This window comes from Sinohyriopsis cumingii, unplaced genomic scaffold (genome assembly GCF_028554795.1).
Source record: "Sinohyriopsis cumingii isolate HCF-2022 unplaced genomic scaffold, ASM2855479v2 utg002115l, whole genome shotgun sequence".
NCBI classification, from domain to species: domain Eukaryota; kingdom Metazoa; phylum Mollusca; class Bivalvia; order Unionida; family Unionidae; genus Sinohyriopsis; species Sinohyriopsis cumingii.
Window position 1 is genome coordinate 310921 of NW_028316133.1, and position 22586 is coordinate 333506.

The 22586-nt window shown below is 34.8% G+C and overlaps 1 protein-coding gene across 3 annotated transcripts in view; it reads left to right on the forward strand.

Moving 5' to 3' along the window:
* The window catches only part of LOC149771129 (uncharacterized), a 143865-nt gene extending 121659 nt beyond the window's left edge, over positions 1-22206 (forward strand). For all 3 annotated transcript variants that reach the window (XM_089948836.1, XM_089948838.1, XM_089948837.1), the window contains 2 exons: positions 446-575; positions 6623-22206. In XM_089948836.1, coding sequence (XP_089804962.1) covers positions 446-575; positions 6623-8494 — 2002 coding nt within the window. In that variant the 3' untranslated portion in view covers positions 8495-22206. The remainder of the gene's footprint in view (positions 1-445; positions 576-6622) is intronic.
* The last annotated feature ends 380 nt before the right edge of the window (positions 22207-22586 follow it).

Sequence of the window (22586 nt, forward strand, 5' to 3'; positions counted from 1 at the left end):
AAATAAATTTATGTAAGATTTACGAAGTAATAAATTAAATACATGCATTTATTTTCCTTCTATTATTCAGGGGAAAAAGCATAACAACCACAAGTCTAGCATAACGTGAATTACATACAATTTACATAAATGATCCACTGTATATATACTCGCTTACATGTCGAGTCCAACTGCAAATTGCACAGACCCAGATCTACCATCACATAATATGCCAGAAGATCTGTCTCTGTGCATTTTTTCAGGAGTAATCGGTAGCAATACAGACCCTGATCTTTAAGCACATTATGCTATGGCAGATCACAGTCTTTGTTGTTTGACTTGACTTATAAGCGAGTATATATGGTGGTTTCTCTTGTACCATATTGGAAGTTAAGACTTAGTTTATTGGTTGTACATTTCAGTCTATCCAAATATTTATTTGTAAAATGCATACTTATGGTTTCAGATTGCTTTCTGAAGGGATCTGTACAGAAAAGAACATCCCCAGTATTAGCTCTATTAACAGAATCATTCGAGACAAGGCTATTATGCACAAGCGAGGCCTTGCCGATTACAGCATGACGGATCAGGATGAAGTAAGACATAGAATAAATGTTTCTATTTTAAATGCATCTTTATTTCAAATGCATATATTCATGTTCTGTCTATCTGTTTGTCTATTCATCTGCTGGTCTGTATGTACTTTTGTCCAAGAGAATCCTGTTGGCAAGGTTCGCACATAAACCAATTCATGTAGACAAGTTAAATTTTGTATGTGTATAATTATTTTGTGTCAGTATTTTAAATGCCAGTTATTATTCAGGCCATTACAGCATATTTGCAATATTTTTACAAATTTTAAAATGTTTTAGGCTTTAACTCTTTTGATGAGACTTTGTTAGCAGGATTAAGCAAAGACCAAGGGGCTGAAGAATGAAATATTGTGGAATGTTTGTATGCATCTGCAGATGACCTAATTAGATCTTCATTTCATTATGGCAACTGTTAGCATTAGTCTTGGCCTTTTTCAATACTTCTGGAACATTGGTTAGTAGTGCAGGCATATGTGTTCTACAGACACTTTTGTCAGCAGTACAGGTGAATGTATTTTACAAACTGTCAAATCTGCCCTATGCCAGGACACTGTCAAATCTGCCTTATGCCAGGACACTCAAATCTGGCCAAATTCTGTTCAGTTTGTACAAACAATTCCATTTTGCCCTTACTAAAAGTAGAAAACATACAACTTTATACAAAAACCCCACTGAACAGAATTTGGCCAGATTTGACAGTGTCCTGGCATAGGGCAGATTTGACAGTGTCCTGGCATAGGGCAGATTTGACAGTGTCCTGGCATAGGCCAGATTTGACACTGTCTTGGCATAGGTCAGATTTGACAGTGTCCTGGCATAGGCCAGCTTTGACAGTTTCCTGGCATAGGGCCAGATTTGACAGTGCCCTGGCATAGGGCAGATTTGACAGTGTCCTGGCATAGACCAGATTTGACAGTGTCCTGGCATAGGGCAGATTTGACAGTGTCTTGGCATAGGCCAGATTTGACAGTGTCCTGGCATAGGCCAGATTTGACAGTGTCCTGGCATAGGCCAGATTTGACAGTGTCCTAGCACAGGGCCTTTCAGTATAAAAAATGCTGATGTGCTATTAAACATTGATGAAAATACAAAAACTAGAGAAACCTTGAAACAGTGTTTTTATACATACGCGATCAAAAGCATTTGAAAAAATTCAAACAGAATGCATCCTACTGACAGATTTCTTGGATAGCTGCTCCAGCAATTAGACAGATATCAGGTGAGTAATCTCAGGTTCACTTGGGTCTCTTGTTTCATAGTGTGCCACAAAGCCTAGAATGATGCTTGGTGCTTGCAGAATTGTTCAGGCATAGGCAGATGTTTCCACTGTTCTACTGTGGCACAGGTATTTGGCAGGCTATTAACTGATGGATGTGGATTTGTTCACAGTAGAAGAGTTACTTTTTGTACCATATATATATACATGCAGTTTTAATAATGATCCATTTCAGGCGGGTACAACAACTTTACAGTACTGTACAAGTTATGCTTTTATCCCTGCCATTTTTTGATGCTAAGGAAAGATCATCAAATTGAGACCAGAAGAGCTTGTAGGATGGCATGTTGTCTGTTGTAGATCATCTGTCATCCATCATCTGATGTCCATCTGTCCATTAGCAGAAGCTGATTTTCACTAAAACTCCTAAACAGCTAGGTGGATAGCCACTACACTTTGCACATACATGTATCCTAAGGTAAAGTTGACCCTAAATGAAAACGGTGCTTCTCAGACATCCACTATGGCCATCATAGCAGCCATCTTGAAAACCTTGTTATTGCTGCTCCTCCTGAATGGATGGTCATATCAGCATGGTGTTAACGAAATGACTTCTTGTGCTGTTTAGTTCTTGAATGAAAGTGGTGTCAATGTGATATCTAATATGACCACTTTTGGTAGCCATCTTGAAAATCTTAATGCTTTACCTGAATGGAATCTTATATTGACATCTGGTTTCACTGGAAGATATTTTATGAAGTCAGGATAGTTCTGCATGAAAATGGTGCCACTTGGACATCCTTTACAATCTTGTTTTTGCTTTTTTTCACCTGAAAGGGTGATAATATTAGCATGTAGCTTTATCTGAATTGGAGCCTATCTTACATCCACTGTAGCCACTACTGCAGTCATCTTGAGAATCTTGTTATTGTTACTCCTGCTGAATGCAAAAGTGATATCAGTAGGCGGTTTTCACCTAAAGAATTCTTATGGTATCTAGTTTGTCTTAAATAAAACTTGGGACAACCTGATGTGCAACATGGCCACCACAATGGTTATCTGAAAATCATATTTTTTGACAGTCATATCAACCACCGTGGTTTTTCACCAGAAGACATTTGTGCTATGTATAGTTAGTACTTATAAAAATTGTGCACTGCAGCCACTCTGGCAGCTATCTTGAAAATCTTGTTATTGTGGCTTCTCCTGTAGGGATAGTCGTATGAGTTTTCACAAGAAGACTAATTGTGGCAACTGCTTGTGCCTCTGAATGAAAGTTGAGTTGATCTGACTTCAAATATGGCTGCCACATTGAAAAATGATTCCAGATCTTGTCTTTGATTTTCCTGAAATTATGGTCATACCAATGTGGGGGTTTTCACCAGAAGTCTTCTAATAGTGTATATTTTCTTCTAAATGAAAATGGTGCTGATCTTAAATTGAATTTAGCTGCCACCATGGCTAATTTGAAAATTGTATCCCTCAAGAATATCAGTAATGGTTATAACACTCACTGAATTAAAATAAAAATAAAATGGTCTTATCTTGAATTCCTGAAATTTCTTTTTGCACTAAAGAGCACCAATCTTCTCAAAATGACTGTTGTATAATTTGTAATTGACTTGTATTGTAACATATAGTGAATTCAACATGAGGGGGCCCCGAGTGGCCTAAAGTACTCACCATTATGGATCACTGACATCTCAGCTCTGCATGGGTTCGAGTCTCAGGCTCAGCCAGTGTAGGTACGTGAGAAAGCTGGCCAGTAGCTTCTCGTGGGTCGGTGATTCTTTCCGGGGTTTTCCCTAGTTCTTCCTCCACCATTTATACAGGCCACCACTTTTGTTCTTTAATTTTATGTTGAAAATCATTTACACACACCACATGAATGGCCAAATTCAGGTATAGTCTGTGGGATACAGAGCTGGTTGTTTAAGATTTATGTGCATTTTTGGTCATTTTTAATGTATTTGCCACCGTATGACTTCAAATAAGTACAGCAAAATCTTGACATTGTAATTATTAGAACTGATAGAAATACTGATATTATGTTATTGTAATTATTAATAGGCACAAATATTTCATCAACTTACTTTACAATGAGCTTTTTTTTATTTTTTTAATTATTTTTTTAACATCATTAAAAAATATGAAGTCCACAACATAGTTAAGAATTTTTTGAACAACCCCTGTAAAATGGACATGACAGCACATGCACAGATGTCTTCCCTCCATAATAGGCATCTATTTAAACTAGTCACTAATGTTACAGGGCATTAACCTCCACTTTAAAACTTTAAAACTACAATTTTAATATGAATAATTCAAAACTGAAAGTGAATCTTTTGAATTTTATTAGTTTTTGGTGAAGTGGTGGAAACTTATAAGAATTTAATTGCTTGTTCTAGTGGCAGTCATTAAATATTTTTACCTATTTGTAATTACAATAATGTAATCTAGGTACTTCAGTGAGTAACAGTTAGTTATGATTTCTAGTTTCCTCTGTGCACATTAGAATTCATTTGGCAGACATAAATGGTGTCATGGCCAAAATGAGCACATAAACCTTAAAACATGGAGGCAACCTGGACTAAAGAGACAGCTGGTATTTGAGTAAGGGGCAACTATTATATGAATGAGAAGACAACTAGTATGTAAAAGAGAGAGAGCTAGTATGCAATTAAGACAGTATGTGAATAGGACAGCTAGTATGTGTTTAAGAGAACTTGCATGTAAGATGGCTAGACTCTTACATCCAGTTAGTAGGTGAAGAAGAGAGCTAGTATGTGAATAAGAGACAGCTAGTACAAGAGACAGCTAGTATGTGAGTAAGAGACAGCTAGTACAAGAGACAGCTAGTATGTGAGTAAGAGACAGCTAGTACAAGTAAGAGACAACTAGTATGTGAGTAAGAGACAGCTAGTACAAGAGACAGCTAGTATGTGAGTAAGAGACAGCTAGTACAAGTAAGAGACAGCTAGTATGTGAGTAAGAGACAGCTAGTACAAGAGACAACTAGTATGTGAGTAAGAGACAGCTAGTACAAGAGACAGCTAGTATGTGAGTAAGAGACAGCTAGTACAAGTAAGAGACAGCTAGTATGTGAGTAAGAGAGCTTGCATGTAAGATGGCTCGACTCTTACATCCAGTTAGTAGGTGAAGAAAGCCAGTATGTAAGAGACAGTTAGTATGTGAGTAGGAGACAGTATGTAAGAGATAGTAAGAGAGCTAGTATGTAAGAGACAGCTGGTGTGTGAGTAGGAGACAGTATGTAAGAGAGCTAAGATGTAAGAGACAGCTAGCAAACTAATATGTAAGAGACAGCTAGTACAAGTAAGAGACAGATGGTATGTGAGTAGGAGACAGCTAGTATGTAATAGACAGCTAGTTTGTGAGTAAAAGAGCTAGTAAGAGACATTTCAAGAGGCAGTATGTGAGTAAGAGAGCTAGTATGTAAGAGACAGTATGTGAGTAAGAGAGCTAGTATGTAAGAGACAGTATGTGAGTAAGAGAGCTAGTATGTAAGAGGCAGCTGGTATGTGAGCAGGTGACAGTATGTAATAGACAGTATGTGAGGAAGAGAGCCAGTATGTAAGAGAAAGCTAGAATGTAAGATCCAGTTAGTATGTGAGAAACAGCTAGTATGTGAGGTCGAGACAGTACGCAAGAGAAATCTAACATGTATAAAAAAGCTAGTATGTAAGTAAGATGGCAATGTGAGTGAAAGCTGTTGAAGTTTGCAAAGTTAAGGAAAGGTATTTTTCAGTAAATTACATACATTTCTTGTGATTTTTTTAAAAATAAAATTGCCATTTTCTCCTACCTTTTCTGTATATAAAAAAATGTAAGTAGCCTACTTTATCTTACATTTGCTGGAAAGACTGATCTTAATTTTAAGCATCTGAAGGAGGATAGGTTTTATTTTTTTCTCATGCATTATCACCTTATTTTGCATAACTAACTTCATGTAATTTTAAAATGGTGCCTTTAAAGGAGTTTATTTTATTTAATTTTTTGTTTCAAAATTATTTAAAACTTAGAACCTTAATTCAAAGCCTGCCTTCATATTGCTGGATATTGTATGCAAATACTTTTGCACACATGCATGCTCAGCATCCAGAAAATGTCCTTAATGTGACATCACGTAAAGCTGTGTTGTATTTTATATAATTTACTTGCTTTATTTACCAAGTATTAATCAACTTGCATGAATACACACACATGTGCAGTGTCATATCACCACAGATAAATAAGTACAAAGTTGATATGTCTGATTATGACAGATTGCTACATGTTGGTTATCTTTTTTTAATTGTGATAACAGAATCATTCAGGTTCCATTTTTGTATTATGAAAGATTTGAAATTGTTAAATTATTTGCAATCTTTTGCTGACCTAAGCAAGCAAAATATAAAAATTATTCCTTTGTCATATGAAATGAACACTTGCAGAAGATCACCATCTCATATTATATTATTCCACTATCATATGAAATGAACACTTGGGAAGATATAACACCTAATATGTTATTCCACTGTCCAATGAAATGAACACTTGGGGAAGGTTAAACACATTCTGATATGTTATTCCACTGTCCAATGAAATGAACACTTCGGGAAGGTCAAACACATTCTGATATGTTATCCCACTGTCCAATGAAATGAACACTTGGGGAAGGTCAAACACATTCTGATATGTTATCCCTCTGTCATATGAAATGAACACTTGGGGAAGATCAAACACATTCTATCATATCATTCCACTGTCATATGAAATGAACAATTGGGGAAGGTCCAACACATTGTGATATGTTATGAATTTTATTTACTTTCAGGGTATTGACGACATGCAGTTAGACAGCGAGATGATGATGAAGCAAATAATGCTAAGTCAGCTTTCTCAAGCGGCAGCACAGGACTCACCCACAATGGTCCCCCATCAGCACCCCCAGATCTCTTTCACAGGGGGAAGTAACTCTACCAGCCAGCCAATAATCCAGGTTCCAAATCATAGTCAAATCCTGGGGCAGATCTCACTGGGGACTGTTGCTGAGACAAAACAGGAGCAGAGTGTTAAAATCCATGAGACAAAAGAAAATGAGAGTAAAATTCAAGAGGTTACAGGAAATTGTGTTGAGCCAGCAGCAGCTTTAAATAAATCAGTTAGTCCTAAAACACATGGAGAGAAGAATTCAAAGGCATGGAATGCTAATGTTGAAGGGAGTTTGAGTCCCTCATCAGGAGCCAAGACAGAAGTGTCAAGGCCAACATTGCAGACAGTAATTTCACAGCTCATCACAGCTCAGACAAATGCTCTAAATCAGAATGAGACTGACAAAAATGGAACCAAAGACATTGTAGATAAAGATAAATCCAACTATTTAGAAATCCCATCTGTATCTCCTAGCGTCTCTGAAGTCCATCCCAAGTATACAGAAGCACAACAAAATAGCCCATCATTTCTGGGCTCACAGGCTGGAATTGAGAGAAAAGTGACAAGTCTGTCCCCAGAAGCCAGTCACACCTCATCTCGATCCTCATCAGCTCACAGTGACACAGGTTCCTTGACTCCTACTGGATCCTCGCCCAATGTAGGGAAGGCACTATCCATTCCAAAGGCTGGACGGAGCAATTCAGGGGGCAAGTCTCGTAAAGAACAGCGTGGAGACCATCATAACATGTCCCCAAAATATGCAAGCTACAATTCCACCACAGTGAGCCCAGTACCAGGCAGCTTTGATAAATATGGCTCTGTACTTTACGACTATAGCCTTCCAGACCGTGGTCTTGGGACTGGTGTCACAGCACAGGCTTCAGTTACAATGGCAGCTGTTCCCCGATTTCCTGTCAGCACTTCACCTTCTACCCAGGGGATCTCTGTCATTGGGTCCAGTTGGCACATGCCCCAGTCATCTCCCATCAAAGGTAATCCATCTTTGAGTCAGAGCCCAGTAACCTCCACCCCACTTGATCTGTCAAGCCAAAAGGAAGTCCAGTTGGGAAAGAATTTGAAAGTGAAAGATAAGGAAGTGATGCAGCAGAATGGTCAAGTGGTCAGTCCTCCACAGGCTAATAAATCCCAGGAAAAACTGAAGATGGAAAAAGAGGCTACAGCAGTGGTACAAAACAAAGAAAAGAAGGAGGAAGCAAAACAGTCAAAAATTCCATATGAGAAACATGTGCTTTATGTGTTTGATGGTAAGGAACTGGAAATAATTTCTGTAGGGCCAAATAAGTGGGTTGTGAGAAATGAAAATGAGTTGTGCCAAGTCGTAGAGGAGACAATAATGGGAAAGAAATCCACCCAGTACCCACTCAAATGTGGTTGTTCTAGTAATCATTTGCAAACCTCTGCAGGTAAAAGACACATTCAAGATGGTGGATTCTCTCCACTCAGGACACAAAATTTGGAAAAAGAAGAAGATGAAGATTCACCTTTTGGCTCCATTGTTGGAGGAAAATCCAAAATTTCAAAGCTTCCTGGAAAAAATATTGAACCAGGAAAACGAGTGAGCGATTTGTCTGGTGATGAAGATGTGCCATCAAGGTCAAAGGTTGCTAAACTGACTAATGGTGACTCCCATATGGAGAGTGCTCCTTCACCTCACATGGCAGCAGAAAATGGATCTGTGGTTGTGAATAAGCAATCTACAGAAGCATTGCACAATTCGTCTCATTCTGATGCAAGTTTTGCAACAAATCTTTAGATTTTGTGGAGTAAACAAAAGATGGACATTGAGAGGACTTGTCCTGTTTTGCAGGACATTTTGAATTTATCGCCAAATGTATTGTAAGATAATCAGCATTGATTGACAGATGTTGACATATGAGAGTTATTTCATGTCTCAGTTTTATTACATTTCTGTTGTAGTGGACTATCGATATATTGAACTGTGAATGGTTTCATATTTTTCATTTTTTCATCTTCATAGTTGCCATGTTTTATTTCAAGTAAGTCTTTTCTGTTTGGCCACATATTGTAGAAATGATTATCTGCTATGAGTTTTTATTATTTTCATTTTTTCCTGTTATTGTTATTTGAGGGAAGATATATCGTAAATTTCAAGGAAATTGTAGAATGAAAATGCTTTGCATATTTCATTTGAAAGGTTCACTTGCAGTACAACTTGTCTTAAAGGAAACCTGTCTGAAAGACACCTGTTCCTATGGGACATTCTCATAATTCTCCCACACAATTCTTTATGAAATTTTACCGGCCCAAATTCACATAACTAAATGTTTTCTTGCTTTCTTGTGTTCATTCCAGAAATGGAAAAAAAGAAGAAGTTTAAAATGATTTCAATATTTAGGTACAGATTGCCAGCTAAATAAACACATTTATTTAATAACAATTTTAAAAACATAGTACTTAGGACAGAGGAGTCTGGTTGTACACTCAAGTTTGAGTGCTTCATGAAAGCTGGGTCAGGCCATTTGTCAATTGTCACAAGAGAGCACTGTTTATTTCAGACCTTTATTTTCAATGCCTTCTGACTTTGTTATGTATAATTTAGAAGGCAGATTTATAAGTACACCTGGACAAGAAGGACACATTTTTTCAGTCTCCCAGCTGGCCTTTTTAAGCCGCTTGTATAGTCGTATGGAACTGTTGTCACCAGACAGATATAAAAAATTGACATAGTTTAAATATGGTTGGCTCATTTAGATCAGATCGTTACAAAGGTATGAAAGGTGTAAGAAAACATGAAAAATTACACAGACATATTTTGCATTGGAACTTTCTGTAATAGATACCTGTTGTGAACATTGAAGACCTAGGTCTGCTGAGTTTCTCTAATAGATACCCATTGTGAACATTGAAGACCTAGGTCTGCTGAGTTTCTCTAATATATACCCATTGCTGAGTTTCTCTAATAGATACCTATTGTGAACATTGAAGACCTAGGTCTGCTGAGTTTCTCTAATAGATACCTATTGTGAACATTGAAGACCTAGGTCTGCTGAGTTTCTCTAATATATACCCATTGCTGAGTTTCTCTAATAGATACCTATTGTGAACATTGAAGTCCTAGGTCTGCTGAGTTAGGTAATATGCTGGCAGATCTGCATTTATACCTGGATAACCTGACTGACTTAAGCTTTAATTATCATGCACTGGAAATCCAAATCAGGACTTGGGGGGGGGGGAATGAAACAAAAACGAGGCATCGATTTATGGCACTCTTTTGATGGCACTGTGACTGTTGGCAAAGCAGGTAACTAGTGAAAAACGAAGCATACCAAATCATACTTTTACAATAAACAAATTTAGATCATTCTGGATGAATGTTGTAAGATCGATGTCGTTGTGTGTTAGCCTAAGGGGCCATCCATTTAGTACATACGCAGAAATCTGGCAAACTTGACTCCTCCCCTCCCTGTACACATGCATACTTTTTTACATACACCCCACCTGCGTGCATACGCTTGATGCACCCACCCACCCACCCCAAATTCTATAGATTGGCCTATATTTAATCAATGCAGAAACGATCAAGGATTAATAATATTAACATGTTTAATATAACAGATAGTCCACCGATGTTGAATGTCTGGCTGCATCAAAGAAATAGGCTGCCTAACTTTAAAACGTTTGTCTAGTGTCTGCGAAAATTCAAATGCCGACTGAACCCAGCCAAACAGGTTACATATTAGACAAATTATTATCGAGGTTTCACACGCACACATTTCCTATGCATACATACATTATGAGAAGACTCACCCCCCCCCATACACAAGCGTATGCATTTGGGTTAAAAAAAGAAACAAACATACATACATACTAAATGGATGGCCCCTAATGTCATATGCAGTTAGGAGTGATCAGCAGAAGAAACAAATAGACCCTGATCTGCCTGTGCATCAGAATCTGTGTTGTTTGAGGATGGACAAAACTTATAAGCGAGTATAGATGGAACTTTTTGAGTTAGAAAAGCTCGAAGATACTATATACGCTTTATTTTAATCTGTTACATGTAGTTTTTACCTTGCCAGTTTTTGCTTCCAGTTTGTTATCTTTGTTACTCTGCAGTCAGTATTACCAGGCAACAGTTCGTGGCATGGGTCATATGCCGAGAGATTAGAAGTTGCTATGTAATGGCAGATCTTAGTCTATGATGTTCATAGTTGAATACGAATTACAAAGGAGCAGATGTGTTACTGGTATAGAGAAATGTGCAAGGAAGTATTTATGAATTTATATTAATGATGATCTTTCATTAACTGTTGGTGTTTAATTGTCCTCAAGTAAGTGTTAATTGATATGGAAGAGTGTCTCGAATTGTTGATGTTGAAAATTTTGGTTTTAGCTTGACCCAGTTTTATACATTAAAAAAATCTGCATGACCAGTCTACAGCAGGTCATAAGTTGCTGAAGATTTCCCATAGTCTTCAAAACTTTTCATCTATTTTATCATTTTCTTTCATGGGATTGTTATTGCGATTAATAAAATTGCATAATAAGTTTTCTTTATTGATATTTTTTTTTAAAAGATCAAAGTTGCAACATTATTTTACAGCCAGTTTCTCTCTTTGCTGCAATACACATTGATAAAAGCTATGTCATATTGACATAGAATGTAAAGATCACATCAGTGTGCAGTATACATTTATTTTACTTAAGTGAACTTCCTTAAGCCCATGAAAAAATTAAGTTGCTATATTTTTAATTTATTATCTGTTTAATTATGTTTTTCGATATCAAAATAATTAGAAGTAAACTGATAATTTTTAGCTTCTTTTGTTTGAAAAATTGTTTGAGAAGAGATGAACCGCTTGAGTCAAAATGAGAACAAAAATGTTAATACTGTTGAATGGTCTTCAGTTCTGTTATCACCTTAATTTTGTCATTCAAGTAACCTTTGGTGACATAAATTGAGGGGTTCCATTCATGTCTTTAAAGAAAACCTGAGAAATGTCAAGTAAACCATGTCCACTTATTAGAATTTTCAGTTTCATTTGTCTTGTTTCTTTCATTGAAAAACAGTCAAACAGTCAGATCCTGTTTTTAGTTGGCATTGGATTAAAAAAAAAATGTATATTTTTTTTATTTCATTGCTTTATTGTTTTAGCAGTTGTTAATGAGATCATGTACTAATTGATGTTTTTGCTAATTCCAAAACGAATTGTCTGTCTTGTTTTTCATATGATTTGTCAGAATGTCTGTACTTTTGGACTGATGGTGACTAATGACCTTTTTGATAGGTGACATTGACCTTTGACCCCATGGTCTTTTCTTTTATATTGAATTCATTTCAACTTAACTGATGTTGGATTTTAGAAAGGAAATATATTGTTGTTCAATTTAAACATGAATTAATAATAACAGGAGCATTAAGTTCAGATGATCTTATTATAATTCATTTCCAGTGTAAAAGATTAGAAGACAGTCTAGTAGTACCATTGGCCCCTTACTTTCAAAGATGCACAGAATATTGGGATACACTCTGTCCAATTGTATGTACATATCACATGGCATAACTCTACTAATGACATATGCCCTGGGGTCCATCTTTATCTTCCAATGGATTTGGACCCTAAGTCATAGCTGGAAACTATTGGGATCCACACCCAATGACTAACTAAATACTTTCTTCAGATAAAAATGTTGAATGCACATACACAACTGACAGTTTTCCGTAGGGGCAATCCATACCACCAGGGACATGCCCAAGAAAGGTGCAGACTTGGGGGTGGAAGTTAAAACAGAGATGTGCAAAGAGACTATGATTTCTATTTTTCAGGAATGTACAGATATGTAATAAAAGGTTACATTAGTAAATTGCAAAGATAATATTTTATTAGGGACTGACCTTTTAATTGGGGGAGGGGAGTTGGGATTTTCTTTTGAATGGGGATATATTTTTCTTGCACCTTAAAATAACTAATTTTTTCAACAAATATATGGATATAATAAGGGTTAATTTTAAATATTTCTCATTATAAATAAGAGCAAAAATATTTTTTTCAAGCTGTTTGAGAGTCTGAATTTTTTAAAATAATTCCCAGGCCTCCCCCCCCCCCCCGAAAATTCTCTTCTACTATTTGTAATTGTAGCTTATCAAAATAATGAAATATTTCTTATGAATACATGTATTTTGGTCTTTGAAAATATATATGAGATAAATCAAATATGTTATGCTTCTCATTCTTCTGTAACTTGTAGGTGTCAAAGGTCAAGGTCATCCTATCATGAGAAACCAAATAGGTTATATGGCCACCATTAGTTTTTTCTCATTAATACCAGCATGGATAATTCAATACAGCTTGATACCAAAGAAATTTGTTGACAATCATTGTATATAATAATTTAGATGAGTCAGCATTGTGAATCATGTGAGACTCGATAGTGAATGCTCTGATTAAGATTGATTATGTAATGAGTCTATGTGTAGTCCATTTTCTGCGATGTGATCAACCTTTTGGGGCAGCTCTTATGTCTAGACACATTTTAGCGTATTCTGAATTCAGTTTTACTAATATGTCGTAGAATTAGAGTCAAAATTAAAAACATTTGGATGTTTAAACTTTAATCAGACTTCATCTGTTTTCTGGTATTTAGCCTTGGTTTAGTTTTAGAAAATTATATATTGGTGAAATCCATGTCAGGCAGCTCTTTTGTAACAGTACAAATTACTGTTGTTCTTTTGAAACATATTTTACTGCCAAATCAGCAAATCTATTTTTATTCTGTTTGTTCCTCAGTCATTCTATCTATGTAGTCAAATGGCTCAGCATAATTTAAGTATTTTCATTCTCTCAAATACTTATACGATGAATCTGATTATTTGTCTGTGTTTGATTTTGTGGCATTGGTTGTACGTAGTTAGCATGCAACAATTACATAATTCTGACAGACAATGTATAAATATCCATTACTTTTATGTTCCATAATGTAAGACTTTGTGAAAGATAATTTATAAATATTCATTAACTCTGTTTTTGATAATTAAGAATATAGTGTTTGTACACATTTGGATGTGTATAAATATTTACCAGTGCAAGAGGGAAAAAGTTTTGAGTGAAGGGGTTCATAGTTGAGTACTCTGACAAATGTTTGCACACAGCAGACCAAGCATAAAACAGGATTCTCAGTTGGGTTTTTTGAGTCACTTCGACCTTTTACTCAAAATCATGGGAATAATTTTCAAGAATCAATATTTTTCTTAGGTGCATGATATTACTACACCATGACTGTAGTTGGTTTCAACTTGAATTAGACTAATCATTTAAGAAATTAATCATCTACATACTGTTACCATTAAATAAACCATTAATTAGTGTTTTATTTACCAGTAGATATAATAATTAAAAGATAATTAATTTGGCTGCTTTTATTTTTAAGGTTATATCAAGCACCACCATTTTTGTTTCTAGTCACATTGCAACCATAAACAGCTATTCATACGGTGGTTTTACTACAATCCAGTAGCCAAAATTAGATTAAGAAGGCACGTGACAATATCTTATTTATATATAAATTAAAAGAAATCACTAATTAGCCAGTTATTGTGAGTGACTTCCTTATCAAAACAATTTCAACATTCATATTCTAACCGGCTATTTAGTCATTGAAGTAAGTCCACCAACATTCTCAGTTGTGTATCTGCTAAACTAAATTTTTTGTTGCTGTAATCAGATTTTTATAAACCAACACTTGTCTTGATAAAAGTTAAACATATTTTACTTTCGGATGCAAATTTGGTTAATCAGAGAAACACAGTGGAATTAAATGTGTCAAAAACTAGTAAAGTCAGTAATTTGTGCATTAAAAAACCCATGGGTATGCATCATTGGATTAATATTATTTTAGGATTAATTACCATTCACATAAATTGTATATCAGTTAAGCACATAAAGGAATTTTTGGACACATGCAAACAGTCGTGTGTACAGTGCATGTTTTTCCAGCGTTAAAGTATAGCTTTCGTCAGAAGACTCCTAAAGGACAATGTACAACCATCCCACTCTCATAAACCCAGTTCTGTAAGAGTGATACAACCCTACCCATTGTGCTTTGTATCAACATCTGCTACAACAATCAAGGAAAGGAAAGACTTTGATTCATGGGGCTCTGACCTTAGGACTAGACTTGACACTTGTGTTAAATGTCAGCATAGCAACATGTGTACATTGGGATTGTTATTTGCTTGGAAAATTTCTTGCCTGTATAATATTGCACAAAATTTTATAAATTAGTATGCCATTAATTTTTTGTTGATTTAGATATATTAAAATTTAATGAATGGATAGAGCTGCCCCAAAAGGGTTCCTTATAGAGATGTCCCAAGAGGGTTCCTTGTAGAGCTGCCCCATAAGGGTTCCTTCCTATCAGCTTTGCATATGTCTTGTCTCCTTGACTTGCTTGAATATGCTGGCCCCATGCAGATCATTAAAGTCTGTTGAAATAAATACATGGTACTAGGCTTAGCATTGTCTAAAATTGTGTGTGCTGTTGTTTTCACATTAGGTGTGCTATTGTTTTCACATTATGTGTGCTATTGGTTTCACATTGAACTGTTAAAGAAATTCTTATTTTCCATTTCAGATGTTACGTTAATTAGACCAGAACCCACATATTCATGAAACAACTTAATTTTGATTGCAAACAAAAGTTCAAAATTATTTTGTCAGAAGTCTTGTACAGTATTTGTAAAGTGTTACATTACAATTTTTGTATTTAATAGGCACATGTTTTTGTATGTATTGTAAAATCTCATGTATTTCAGATAGTTTATTTATTGTAAGATATCAGTTTTAGAGTTGAATTGTGCATTCAGGCTGAGAAGTCATGTTTTACTGTAGTTTTCTTGGTGTATATACTCTATTTTCTGATTCATGCCAGTGATATGTGCCCAACTGGAAACAACTCCATTGCTGTCCTTACTTGCTGGTTAAGTCAAGTCCATCTGCAGATCTGGGTCTATACAGTTTGTTAGAAGTAAAGAGTTGAACAAACAACATAGACTTTGATCTTCCCGTGCATTATGCAGTGGAAGATCAAGGTTTGCATTATTTGCAGTTGGACTCGCCTTGTAAGCGAGTATTTATGGTACATAATGCATCAGAAAATCAGAGTCTGCACTGTTATTCCGATGATTTCTGGTGAACAGTACAGAATTTGCTCTTGGTTTCATGAATTGTTTTTTAAAAAAATTCTCCCGGAAATTGAGATTTTACATTATACTTCAGTCAGTACCTTATTTTTGTCCAAGGTTAAGATAGTGAAAAAAATGCAAAATCATGTTTTAATTTTAAAATTGAATGCATCAACACATTTTTATTATTTAAAAATGTTTTTGTAATTTCTCAGATTTGAGGATAAACCTCAGTTTCTACTGGGATAAAGATCCTCTGAATTTCCACCGAGATACGGCAAGAATCTTTTTCGTAAGAATTTGGAATATTATGACCTTATTTTAGGCCGTGATGCCTGGTAAATGTTCTCGGAATGATTCATGCTTTCCAACCAAGCAATAAGAACATTTAAAAAATCTCAAACTGAGGAAGACATTTTTAGATGATTACTGAAACATGACATATAGATCCGTATCATGTTGTTCAGTGCTGTTGGCATTTGTCTGTATGTTATACATGGGGAAATCCGGTATCTGCTAATGGAAAGTGGACAATGCTTGTACATTCACACACAGTCAGTATTAATAATTTTGTTTTTATATATCTATATTCTTATATCATACATGCTGTTACCCATGTGTAATGTCATACCTAATTAGGATTGTTTATTTTGCTCTGTTTGAATATCTGTTTGAATATCAAATCGGATTGATAGATCCATTAATATACATGTTATCTTGTTTAAAACATGCAGATAACCGTGCTTCTGTAAATTATAAAGCACAGTTTTAGTTCAGCCAGAGTGACATGGCATTTTGACCTTTCATTTTATTCACTCCCTGCAGGCTTATGTATGTAGAACAGACTTAATGTGATCTACTGCATGTTGGAGGCAACAGCCTGCAACAGCTTAGTAATTAGCATGATGGACTTGGGATCAAAAAGGGTTTTGATTGATATCCTACATTAGATTAACCAATGTTGGCTTCTTTAGCGTGTCCTTTGGCAAGGCAGTTCTCTCCAGTTGCCTTGGCACTAAATAAAATTCATTGCTGTGCTTGTAAGACCATTTTATTGGAATGTAAATAAGGGAGCTGCACACTTCAGAAATAGCTATTGTGATATGCATGCATTTTTCATGCTTGGCTATGTTGAACTAACTTTTTATTGTAAAGGGTAAACTGCTCACCAGTGCTGTACAATACTAATGCCTGCACAGACTATTTTGTTTGTGTGTCTATGTCAGTTTTGACTGTCATTTCATTTTTTTTTATTTTTTGAATTACATTTTGGTTTAAAGAATAAAGATTTAAAACGTGAGAATAACAATACTGGAGTTGCTGCCTTATTGCTTCAGATATTGTTATTTTCCATTGTAACATTTGAAAAATGAAATAAAAACATAAGTATACATAAGTGCCATAACTTGACAAATTTCATTTGGTGGTGGAATTACTGTTTCAAAAGAAGCAAGAGCGCCACCTGGTGAACAGTTTGTGTAAATCAGTCTCAGTAACCTTGATTGATTTGAATGGTGAAGAATGAATGATTAACATGGAGACCAAGCCATTCACTCAGAATTATATTTTTTGACTTAATTCAAAGAATTAAACATGTATGTTGGAACATTATGACATGGCCAGTTGCCTATCACACATTCCCCACCATTTGGCTTTCTCTGAGAGATGAGGTATTTTTAAAATGAATAGTTAAATCTTTTTTTATACCATAGAATGCCAGTTATTCTGATGTCCATTATCTGGATTGTTTGTTAATATGGACTCGAACCAATTGCTAATTGTCAAACCTTTGCTGACATTCAGTATGATGATCAGTTTGGCATTTATGTATGTCTTTGTGCATCGACATCTCTCCATGCCCTTGATTAAGGTCAGGATTAAGATTTTATGATGAAACTTGATGTTAAAGTGACTGAATTTCAAGCTAAATAAAAGGCAGATGCAAGAAAAGGAGGGACCAGGGGCTGCCAGATGATGGGTCTGGATTTAGCACATGTTGAATTCAAGTAGCCACGTGGGCTTCCTCATGTAATGGCTTTATTTTACATTTTTCACAAATAAAATTTTGAAATATTGTCAAAATATTTACAAAGTTTTAAGTGCTGCAGATGTAGCTGTTTGGTTAAAGTTGTTGCTCCATTTCTGAGGTCACAGGCATGAGAGAATGTCCTTCAAACTGTGTTAGGTATTTGAGTGGCTGGTACCAACATTCTACTGTATTTCACAAAGTAGAATGACTGTAGTAGCTTGATGAAGAAGAATGAAAATATTAAACCATTTTCATATTCAAGTTTTTTCTTTGTGTTTGGGATTTGAATTTGAGCTGGCTGCCAGATTCTTTTAATGATTGCCATTTCGGGTTATTGTCTGATTCAGAGGTTTTTCAGAAGTTTCCATTGGACAACAGGTCCATCTCACATGAAAGTCAACTATCACTGCAGAAAATCAACTAGCCCTCCCAATCAAATAAAAAATAACTATTGCAATCTTTACTAGTCCCATGTTCCCATGGTTGTCTGTACTAGCTGGCCTTCTGCAAACCCACAGTCCATGCGTCAGCAGCTAAATCGACCCATTTTCAAACCCATCTTATTACCAGTAGTGCAATGACTCTGGCACCAAAGAGTCAGACTGACATTCATGTGTTCCTTTATGCTCTGAAGATGCATTGAATAATTTTGTTTTCATTTGCAGACATTTTTTTTAAAAGGAGCTCGGACTTGCATATATATAGGATAAATTTTGTCCCAGTTAATATATTTACACATTTTATTCAAGAGCTTGACAATTGTCATTGCGTGTTGCAAAAAAATATTCTGCTGCCAAAAATAATCAAACAATTCAACTGAATTATAATTTGTGCAAAATTAACTTTTGTTGTGATAAATCCCGTGTTATTGATTTCTTAATATTTTGTGATTTGAATATAGTAGATAGTGTAAATTTTTGTGATTATTAAGGTGTCATAGTTTTAGCTACTAGATTTTTTGTCATGGTTTTTTTTGCATACAGTTCTGTTGTCTTCATCAGAAAGGTTTTTGCCAGAAGAAAAATATACCAGAAGCCATGTTTGTTGCCATACATTTATAGAAATTTGAGTATTTTGTTTTTATTGTTTGTTTTCTATGCATGTATTGCAGTTTTTAGATTACATCTCTATCCCAAACATTTGTGCTAGATCTGGAATGTAAAAGAAAATTGTTGTTGTTTTTATATGATTATATTTGCAAACAAAAAACAAAAAAGTTATGACAAAAATTAATGTAATATGATGTGGCATCTGTATTTCAAATGTTAGAGTTGACATTTTTTTCTCTTGTTCAAAGTATAAAGCCTTGGTTACAGCTAAGAAAGGTGTTTGGGCTACTTCCCTTAATGGGTTATTTCCCTTAATGAGTTATTTCCCTTAAAGCTCTTCTCATCTTTAGGCATCAAATTTTGCATGTTACATGAAAAACTGTATCATGCAAACATCCTAGGCAGCCTGTTAGCCTTTGTAAACCGACACTCTTCTAATCACTGGAACAGGTCACTATCCATTGAACCATCACAGCTCCATAACAACTAGTGATTAAATAATTTGGATAGAGTTTTTAATTTGATAATAGTTCTTTGTGAATTGCTAATGACACACACAAATATGCAACTAAGATCTACATTCAGGGAGATTCCCTTCAGTGTCATGAGAGATTTTTCTCCATACATTGTTATCTTTTCTTCTAAATTGCACTGATGTCAGCTCATGGCACTAAATTACATGTAACACTGATATCATACCATGGCAGTAAATGACATGTAATACTGATATCATCTCATGGCACTAAATGACATGTAACACTGATATCATCTCATGGTACTAAATGACATGTAACACTGATATCATCTCATGGCACTAAATGACATGTAACACTGATATCATCTCATAACACTAAATGACATGTAACACTGATATCATCCCATGGCACTAAATGACATGTTGCGCTGTTATTTCATGGCAATAAATGAAGTATTCCTACAATATAATTAGTAGTTTCTTCAAATCTTCAGATGACTTGTCACATGACTAGCACTACCAAAGTCTTGTGACTACAATTGTGCATAATTATGATTAATAAAAAAAATAAGTAGGTTTTGATAAAATGATTTATTTTTTATTATTTTTTTCTTCAATTATAGCTGGGGAACAAAATGGCAGAAACAAAAACATTAATTTTCTTGATGGTTTGGTGTCTGTGATCAGTAATTGATGACATTATTTTGTCTGGTGTAAAAGGACAGGTATCCATCAATTTTAAATCCATTTTTCAATCTTTTCTCAATCTGTTATTTAAAAAGGGTACAAAATGCGCATTCCTGATGCACCTTTTGGTAAATCTGAAATTAACTGTGAAATGTTTTTGAAAAAAATTCAAGAATTAGGTACTGTTAAGTGAAAACTTAACTTTGAAATCAGATTGATTTTGCCAGTACTGTGAAGTCTGGTTGATAAGCCCGGAAATGGAAGTCAAAACTTGTTTCCTCCAGTTTAAATAATGCAAAATTGTTTTTAGTTCTTTGACTTTGCATTCAATTTGCACGGTGCATGAAGTATTTGTTAAAAATTGCACGTTGTACATTTTGAATTTATCCCAACTTGTATCTAGGTGACTTAAAAATTACATGTTGTACAGTTTGAATTTATCTGAACTTGTATTTAGCTCATTCTTTGTGAAACTTTGAAGATACATTTTGTTCTTCTTGTGTTTGGAAGGTAAAGTGCTATATTTTGTCACATGCTAATTTTCATGTAATCAGCATTATTGAAGAATGTGGAAACATTCCTAGATTGTTAGAATTATTTATATATAGGTGTACATTTCCAGCAAAAACAATGGCATAACATTCTGTCATAGAAACATTTGAATAGCATCATGGATTTTCTTTCAAACACATACCAGGTAATACATAGTCTCATATTGCTGACTTTTGTGTATCTAGTCTTTGCGTAAAAGTTAAGTACATAAATTTTGCAGTTTAATTCTTTAACTCGTACAAAATACAGAAAGAATACCAGGAAGTTATATTTTATTGCTATTATAATCGCTGTGTTTACAGTATTAAAAGTAACCTGTTGTAAATTCTACCATACTAATATAATACAGTTTAAAACTTTTGAATATAAATTGTAAGTGATGTAGTTAAAACAATGTGGAGAAGAGATGCGTTTGTCTTAGAATTTCAGATTTATTTGTTAGCAATATCAGTGTCTGTCATTGATTTAAAAATTTAAATTAAAAAAAATTAGGGAAATCAGTGAAAATGTTTGAATATTAATGAGCTAGAATAGTTTTGAAATTCTTTTTAGTAAAAATGAATCTTTCAAACTTAATTTATTAAGAAATAAAAAATTTGAAATAATTTCCAGAAGTCACGGATGGAAACTGTCCATGGAAAGTAGACAGTCAAGATACGCATAGTACTTTCCAATTTATATGGATAGTTTACAAAGAATGTGGTATGGACATTTAGTGTTACCATGGTCCACCTGTTAGTCCACTTGGTTAAGTACTGTATTTTTGTTACATGAAGACATTTCTGGCAAATGTGCCACCTATTATCTGCCTTCTTTTTAAACAAAAAATAATTAAATTCATTGGTTCCCCACCCTCTTAAAAGGTCACTTCTTTTGCAGTAAAAGGATGGCTTCTCATGATTCTCATGAGAGGGTTACAGTGGTTAAAATATATATATTTTGGTGTCAGGAATGGTGGCCTTATAAAAGGGGTAGCCTGTCTTGAGAGGGTACTCTTGGGAGAGGGACCACTATTCAGCATTTGCTTGCAATTTCTATAACACTAACTTGCCTTTTGAATTTTCTGGTAGAGAGTTTGTTCAGTTGGTGGCAGTATTCATTTAGTCCAGCATATATTCATATTCATAGCAAATAACAGAGCTGTTTGGCTTTACTTCAGCATTTTCTTGAAATAAAATAATATGAATTTATATTTTATGAAGATATTTTTGAATGAAGTATTGATATCATTGCAGATATAAAGAAAGTATTCAGTGTTTTAAGAAACTAAACAGCAAAATATGGTTGTGTAAAAATTTATATATATATATATATATATAAAGCTCTATGTTGTTGTCATTGCATTGGTTACCATGGAAACCCAGATTTTGATGTGCCATTTGTATGTAGATGATTATTTTAAGTTCTTATGTCACGTAGATATCTATCCAGATGTTATTGCAATGATTTTGTCTCATGTAAATTGTGTGTAATAATCTGTAAAACACAGATTGATTACATGTTAAAATAAAAGACAATCAAATCCAATTAAGATGTGGTTTCCATGGTTCTTTTTTCCCCCCGTGATTTTCACTTGTGTCAATACAAATCTACCAAAAGAAATCTCTAATCTTTTGATTGCTACTCCCCCACTTCACTGAAAGACTTTTTTATGATGTCTGGTTGGTCCTAAATGTAGATGGAACCAACATAATAACCAATATGGCCACCATAGTAAGTCATCTTGAAAAATCTTATTGCCACTCCTCCAGAATGGATGGCGATATCAGCTTGGAGTTTTACTAAGTCTTCTTATGTTGTTTAGTTCGTCATAAGTTAAAAAGGGTGCCGATCTGACGTCCAATCTTGAAAATCCTATTATTGTTATTCTTCCTACATGGATGGTCATATCAACATTTGGTTTTCACTAAA